Source organism: Chinchilla lanigera, unplaced genomic scaffold (assembly GCF_000276665.1).
Source record: "Chinchilla lanigera isolate Chin_1 unplaced genomic scaffold, ChiLan1.0 scaffold00084, whole genome shotgun sequence".
Taxonomy (NCBI): Eukaryota; Metazoa; Chordata; class Mammalia; order Rodentia; family Chinchillidae; genus Chinchilla; species Chinchilla lanigera.
In genome coordinates, this window is record NW_004955485.1 from 7,013,778 (window position 1) to 7,021,547 (window position 7,770).

General features: G+C 58.1%; 1 protein-coding gene and 1 long non-coding RNA gene across 2 annotated transcripts in view; one reads left to right on the forward strand and one right to left on the reverse strand.

The window, feature by feature from the left end:
* Nucleotides 1-6: 6 nt before the first annotated feature.
* On the forward strand, nt 7-3,492 carry LOC106146583. The gene is made up of 2 exons (XR_001231084.1): nt 7-1,527; nt 2,061-3,492. It is a non-coding gene; the product is annotated as an uncharacterized LOC106146583 (long non-coding RNA).
* The window catches only part of Neurl1 (neuralized E3 ubiquitin protein ligase 1), a gene marked incomplete in the record, with an annotated part of 30,121 nt that continues 24,542 nt past the window's right edge, over nt 2,192-7,770 (reverse strand). The window contains 3 exon segments of the mRNA XM_013504075.1: nt 2,192-4,151; nt 4,503-4,649; nt 7,551-7,770. Coding sequence (XP_013359529.1) covers nt 3,913-4,151; nt 4,503-4,649; nt 7,551-7,770 — 606 coding nt within the window.

Below are 7,770 nucleotides of genomic sequence, written 5' to 3' on the forward strand. Positions count from 1 at the left end.
TGGAGGGTGTGCATGTCTGGGCTGGCCGGGGCTTACGTCCCTGCACTGGGGAGGAGGCTTCCGGAAGAGGTGTCTTCTAGGGGAAAAGGTGTGGGAAGGTAGGAAGAGAGTTTGGAGGTTTGTTTTGTCTTTATTGATTGGAAAGAAGAAAGAAGTTGATGCTGAGTGTTTCCGAGAGAACAGGTAGGCAGGGAATTTCATGATTCGACATCCAAGGGTCCAGCCAAAGCTGAAGTTTGGAAAATCCTCCAAACTTGGCTGCAGAAGCCAGCCAGAGAACACTGCTACTGACTGGCCGCAAGCTGATTATGTGGGAGTGGGCATTGCTTTACTTAGCGGAGAAGGAGTGTTGTAGGCAACACACAAGTCTTTGAGTTCAGAGGCCCTGTTTCCAGTAGACTCACTTCCGCCTTCCAGGTTCCCAACTGATTTTGCCCACTGCCCTTATCCAGTCCAGAGCTGGCCTTCCGGGTGAGTGAATCAGTTAGGAATGAGTGACTGTGACGGGCCAGGCGTAGGGACCCACCGTCCCCCAGCCGAAGGGTGGGGTCTGTCGGGTCCATCTGAGAGGAGCACAGCCTCGCTCGCCTTCTACTGATGGCCAGGTATTCCTGAGGCTCTTTATACGCGCAGTGGCTCTGCCCGCCGAGCTGTGAGCTGGACAGGAGAAAGGCGTGCCCGTCAATCTGCCCTGCATGTTTTTCTGGCTTCTAACCAAAGCACACTGCTCTTAAAGAGTTAAAGAAGGGCAAATGGCCACCGTTCTCGAATTTTGAACTTGTTCTCTGCAACAGGCTCCCTTTGAATCCAGGACACAGCCTGGGGGTGGGCGTCCCTGCTGGTTACTGAGGTCTGCAGAAGGTGACTGGTGAGCAGGACAGATGTGCGTGCCCGTCACCGCGGGCTGCGTGGTTGGGCGTGAACTGGTGGGTGTTGCCGAGGCTGCAGAACTGCAGGAGATTCCACGTGGCATCCACACAGCCCTGCCCAGCGTCTAGTGGGCTCCATGGGTCCAGGTTTTTCCCTCTCCCCCTCAGCAGAGAAACTGGAGAGATGGACATTACGTGCAGTGCAGTCAGTGTGAGTGCTAGAATATTCCCAGGTTCAATGGTGGTGCTAAACTATCTCGTTTCTGATATTTTTAATGGTGGGCTTTTTAAATCTCCTCACAAACACGCAGTGTCGTGGGGAAGAGACCCAGCCCCTTGGCCCACCGTTTTCCAGGTGTCCTTTATCACTTTGACGGGACTCTTTGGTCTGCAGAAGTGCTCTGTCTTGGCATGCCTCTAGACTGTAACATTTGGGTTGTTCTGTTTTGTATTTGGTTTATGTTTACATGCATCTTGTATTTCCCTGAAAACTAAATAAAGTTTTTGGCCTTTTTAACTGAACAGAATCACCTAATTCTCCTGGACATCGGAAAACCCCTCACCTGGGCGTTCATTATCCAAAATGCGGCACAGACTCCAGATTCCCAGGGCCCTCCCCAAGGACATGGGAGGGGGAGGTGCATTCCCACTACTGCGGGTGAGAATCAGGCTGAAGACCCCCAGCGCTCCCCCTCAGGAGGCTTTGGGAAGTGGCCAGGCCTGGGTTCTCTGCTTGGACCCCAACGCCACCTCCCGGCGCGGGGCTCCAGTAAGCAGGGCGGGGTGGCACTGCAGGAAGGTGCTAGGCCAGGCCACGGCTGGGTATCCAGAGCATCCTCCCAGGAGAGAGGGCAGGTAGGCAGGCCTCCCAGGTGCCCCGCACAGTTCCAACACTGCCTAGACCGTGGGGCCAGTTTGGCCGTCTCCCTGCCACCCCCAGCTTTTTCCACGGCCCAGGTGCACTTAGCACATCTAGAAAGTTCCTTTAACTGTCCCTGCCTGGAGGTTTCCCTTTTCCCCGCTGCAGCACCACCCAGGTGTTGGCCTCTGCCCTCAGGCCTGTTTCCCCTACAGCCCTCTAGGTGGCGCTGTCCAGTCCACGGGCTCCGTGGCAGGTGGGACCCTGTTTCCCACAGACCTTGGTACCTGAGGCCACCCATAAAGCAGTGGCATCTCCCTTCCAATTTACAGGCCCAACCGGCATCCCAAGGCCAGGTCATGGTCCAGTGCCCAACTCTAGCCTTGCCTGTGATTCCCACACCTTCTGCCGGCTGCCCACCTACAGATGACCTCCCGCCTGGCCTTCTCACGCACCGGACAGCTTTTGGGCTGGTACGAAATCACCTTTATTCACGTCACAGCGACCCCAGTTCACAATCAACAACCCCAGCACTGATAGCACGGGTGGCGGCTGCTTCTCTCGGCCTCGGGCCACACAGCCCCTGCGCTGCCAACCTTCCTTCCCTCGCGGACACGCTGACTGGGGCCACGCTCAGGAGTGGCACGGCGTCTTCCCAGCCTCCCGTGAGGCTGGCACATGCAGAGGCCCGGCCCAGAGCCCCATCACAGCGCACCACACCCCTTGGCAGTCCCTGCCCAAGTGCTCCCAGAGCCACCCCACAGTCTGTCCCGCCCCCAGACAGCCATGTTGCACGGGGGCTGAGGCTGAAGGTGCCCCCGTCCAGGTGAGCAGCTGGACTAGAAGCCCACACCCTGCCTGCCCCGGGAGGGGCTGGGAAGGCAGGGCCGGCAGGGCTGAGGTGGTAACAGAAGAGCATGCTGGGAGCCAGGCACAGCCCACACCTCCTCCCAGGACACAGAGCCCTACTCCAGAGTCCTCCCTGCCCTTGCGTGACAGGAGTCCCCAGGGTGTGCTTCATGGCTCTGGGTGACCCACCAGCCCCAGTTCCCAGGAGACTCGGCCTGCTTCTCTGAGAAATGGACACGATTTGCTGGGAGGCCTCCCTCCCGGCTCCCTTAGGCTAGAGCACCAGCCCATAGGTAGCAGGTCTGGCCTCAGCTCCACGGCCAGGGTGGGGAGACTGTGGGTGATAGCCACCTCTGCTGCCACCTTCACCAGCATTTCTGGGGCCCGGCGGGTGGGAACTCACCCTCAAACAACAAAGCCCACAAGCCAAATAAATAAATAAATTAAAATATGGAGAAGGGCTGGTTGTAGCCCAGAGAAGCCCTGCCCCACCCTGGCCCCTCTCGGCCGCTCGTCTGCCTCTGCAAAGGGACAGAGGCCTGAGGGGCAGCCACTGACCCGCTCTCAGAGGCCCTGGCCGCCCACAGTGGCCCCAGCTCCATCGAAGGGCAGCCTGGGCAACAGCACCCAGCAAGATGATCAGGGCAGAAGCTGGAGGCCAGGAGGGGTCTCCCCCAGACCCAGGGCCTCAGCAGACTGCCCACCACCCATCGCAGGAGGCTCGGCTGCCCAGGGTGAGAGAAGTCTGCTGCCATCTTACCCGCAGTGGCCAGGCCCAATGGGTGGGGAAGACAGGAGGTCAGAGGCAGGGCAGGCAAAGGTCAGAGGGTGAGACAGCAACTCGGGAGCTGCCCACCAGGGCTGCTCTTGAGCACACTGTGTACTGTGCAAGGACAGCTGGCTGAGGGGGCCGATGGAGGCTAAAACCCGGTCCCTCCCCCACGGACCTAGCCGCAGGCCCTGGCTCTGGGCCTCGTCTGCCCATAGCAAGGTACCATTCTCGTAGGTACGCCAAGGTGCCATACAGACTACAGGAAACTCCTAGGAATTTGCCCTGATGGGGAAGGAGCAGGACAGGCTGAGGCCCCCAATTTAAGCCAAAACTGGCACACAAGGGGAATCTGGGGAGAATGCCACTTCCTCTCTCCCCTCAGGAGCGAAGCACTCCTGTCCCTGACCCCTGCTCTGCTCAGACCTTCAGGGGCCTCAGTTTCTCACGTTTAGTGGAAAGGGACGGAGTTTCCAAGGTGAGGAGAGGCTCTGCTGGCTGGCCGCTCAGCGGAACTGGGCTGAAGACTGCACAGGTGGGCATGTGGAGTGGGGTGCCACAGCAGGCTAGGAGCTGCGGTAGGTCTTGATGATGTCCTTGATGGGGCGGCGGCAGATGGGGCAGCAGGCATGTAGGGCCTTCTTGAGGCGCAGGCCGCAGGAATAGCAGAGGCACATGTGACCGCACGTGTAGATGACCGTGTCCACCGCGTGTTCGTAGCAGATGGTGCACTCATCACTCCACTGGCCCACACTTGGGGTCACTGGAGACTCCGGCAGGCTCACCGGCGAGTTGGGGGCTGTCCCTGGAGGCAAGGGGCCACCAGTCAGGAGAGGCGGCCCAGGGTGGTGCAAGACTCCTGGGAAGAGGCCTGTCCCTCCACACAGGGAAGACACGGAGCGCAGCGGCCCCACTTCCGCGCTCAGCCCAGACCAGGGCCCAGGCAGCCGTAAGGCAGAGAGGAGAGCAGGGAGGCAGAGGCAGGGAGGACAAAGGAGCCAGGTCTTCCAAGGCCGCTCCTCTTGAGCTACCCACTGCCCTCCCTTGTGCTGTCAACAGGGAAACAAAGTCCTTTGGAGAAAGCTGCCCAGGGAGGGGCAGGAGGGACGAGCCACGCCCACCATGGCACTGGGGCAGGGTGGCACGCTACACTTACCGCCGGCAGAGCCGCCCAGAGGCCCAGAGCGGCATGGGCTGAGCAGCAGGTCCGACAGGCGGCCGCCCAGGGCACTGGGCGAGGTCGGCGTGGATGCAGGGGAGCAGGGCAGCGACGGGGTGCCTCGCTCAGCCAGGATGGTGGAGCCTGCACAGGAGGGTAGAAAGGTTGCTTCCCGCCTGTGCCCGACCGGCAGGGGCCCCCAAGCCCGACTCCACCGGCAGCCCAGCAGCCAGCCCTGCTCTCTGTCCTCACCCCCCACAGGGTGCCAACACCTCTGCCCTCGGACACTTCCTGCAAACCTGCCCTTGCCCAGAATCCTACCCCAGACCTACCCTCACCCAGGGCTGCAGGTGCCAGCACCAACCAGCCACACGCCCACACTGAACGCAGGACTGAACCACCACGAGGCCTGGGCTGTCAGGCGTCTGTGCCCAGGCCCCCAGCTCTGTCTCTCCACCTCGACCTGGAACTTTCTGAGATCAGGACATCCGGCCCACTGGCGGCTCCCCGCAGCCCCAACAGAACACGCTGCACAGGAGCAGGTGCACCAAGAGATATTATTATTACTTCTAACTCATGCAACAGTGTTAGTATTTCTAAGCACATGCAACTGGGTGCTCATAGAGTTTCTCTCCCCGTTTTAATGTGTTTAAGTCAACTGTCTTCTTTCAGAAATGCTTCCTTTACTTTTCTTGCCTTATTGCACTGGCCAGCCTCTTTAGAATATCTTCAGCTACATAAGGCATCTGTTATGTTTCTGTTTTTTGTGAGACTATTTCTAATGTTCCACCTATAAATGTGCGATTGGCTGCAGGATTTGTGGTGCAAATAAAGGAAGGAAATATCCTTCTAACTGTTATTTACTCAGGCTCTCCACAAAGTCAAGCTCCCCTCTGCGAGATAAACCAGAGACCTGCACACACTGCCCGACCCACTTTCCTTTGGAGTCAGTCGGGGCCCCAGCAGCATGTGTGGGTGAGAGGCCCGGCTCTCCTCTCAGCTCTGGAGCACCCTGTTAACAGCACCGGATTCTGGATGGCTCCTCTTCCACACCATCTTGGCCCACAGACCTCCAGGGACAAGACAAGTCCTGATATTTTTAAATTCCCCTTTGCCTCAGTCTCGTAAACCTCTTTGGGCAACAGCAGCCGTGCTGGAAGCTTATCTATTATTAGATGGTGCTGACGCAAAAGAGCGCCTCGCCCTTATGTCGCCTTTCCCTGAGGAGCACTGCCCCATTCTGTTGCCCCCTCCCATTCAATTTGTTTCTCCTTCATCCGAATTCTCACCCCAGCCTGCCTCCCCTTCGTGCTTGACTTCTGTGCACGTGTCCTGATCAGCCTCCCTCAGGTCTCACTTCTCAGCACCTGGCTCCCTTCCTGCTCTCCCCTTTTTTATTGTTCACTCCGTCTTCACCTGGTTTCTTTCCAACACTGGAAGTCCCCTATTGTTTTATCTGACTACACAAGAGCTCCACATGTGGCTCGCAGGCATACAACACACACACACACACACACACACACACACACACACACACCTATTCAAATGTGTCTCCTGGGCCAGCCTCACGGAGCCATGCAGCCCCACACACTCACATGCATCGTTCCAGCGATGACACTCCTGGGCTAAGGGCTATGAGGCCCAAGGTTTCTCCAAACTTGGCTAAGCATACTTGTCTTAGAAAACAGAAGTGAGACTTGGGGCTGTGGCTCAGGAGTAGAGCACTTGCCTAGCACACTCCAGCACCAGGCAAAGAAAGAAAAATTCAGCTGCCCAGAACGTGTCCAGGGTCCACAGAACTGGGATCCCTGAAGGTGGGATGCAAGCACCTGAGCTTCACGAGGTTCTCCATGTGAGGCTCATGAAACCCGCCACTCTAACAGGGCTGGTCAGAGACCAACACTGGCAAAGCAAGGACCTCTGCTCCAGCCAGAGTGACAGAGGGCCCAGGATTTGCTCTGTGAAAAAAAATTCCTGATCCAATCACTCTGGAAAACAGGCCAGGTGTGGTGGCACATGCCTGTAATGCTAGCACTCGGGAAGCTGAGGCAGGAAGATCACTGTGAGTTCAAGGCCAGCAAGGGCTACAAAGTGAGTTCAAGGCCAACCTGAACTGCATATTGAAGCTGGGTCAAAACACACACACACACACACACACACACACACACACACACACTCACTACTTTGGAAAAACTGTACCCTGTAACCATCACTATCCTTAAAAGATTCACACTGCCTAGTAAAGGCACTAAGAAGTCCTGCAGTAAATTTTCCCACTTTCTTCCTCATTGAGGGTTTCCTAAACTTCCCGAACCACAAGGTCCCTTCTGCAAAGGCCACCTGTTCACATCCCACAGGACAGCGTGAGAACCCGGCTTACATAAACCCACAGCCCCAGTCCACTCCAACCCCAGGACCCCCAGAAAGGGAAGGCTCAGAACCCTGCCACCCCTCTCCTCTGGAGCACTGCTCGGGAATCACACGCCCCGGGCACCACCCTGCAGAGACACCTGACTCCCGACACCAACTGGTCCTTCCTTTAGCCCCATGACCAGAAGTCAGGCCAGATGCCTTTACTGTCTGTGTAGAGAAATGGAAATGCAGCCTCAAAAGGCTCCTTGCTGGGGGAAATCACCCCCACCTTTTCCACTGCACTGCAGAGAGAACCCGGGTTCTTCCCGTTGAGCTACAGCGTCAGGCTTTTTTCAATGTTTCCAGTTGTTTCTGTGTTTATTTTTTTAAGGCAGGGTCTGGCTAAATCACTACATTGTCCAGGCTGGACTGGAACTTGCAATCCTCCTGCCTCTGCCTCCTAGGGTGCTGGGATTATAGGCCTGAGCTCCACGCCTGGCTTTTTCAGCATTTTTAAAGGGCGCCTGAGGCGTGGTGTGTCCAGGCTGCCTGCGCATCTGTGGGATTCAGGGCATCCGTTCCCGCCCCAGGGGAGGCTTGCGTGCTCTGAGGACACAGGTGGCCCGGTCGGGCCGCTCTCACCTTGGGCGTCTGCTCCCTAGTAGGCCGCGGGGGGCGGGGACGGCCACTCACCCAGGATGCGGACCTGCGAGATGGCGCCGTGCAGGCCGAAGAGCATCCACAGCGGCTGCGAGGCGTCCACGCACAGCTGCATGCCCGTGGGCACGCCGTTGTGGCTCAGGTGCAGCTCGCCGTCGGCGGTGACCACCAGGCCCAGGATGTCGCCGCTGTGCAGGGGCCCGGGCACGCGGCACACGGCCCAGAACTCCTCGCGGTCGGCCAGCGCCTCGGG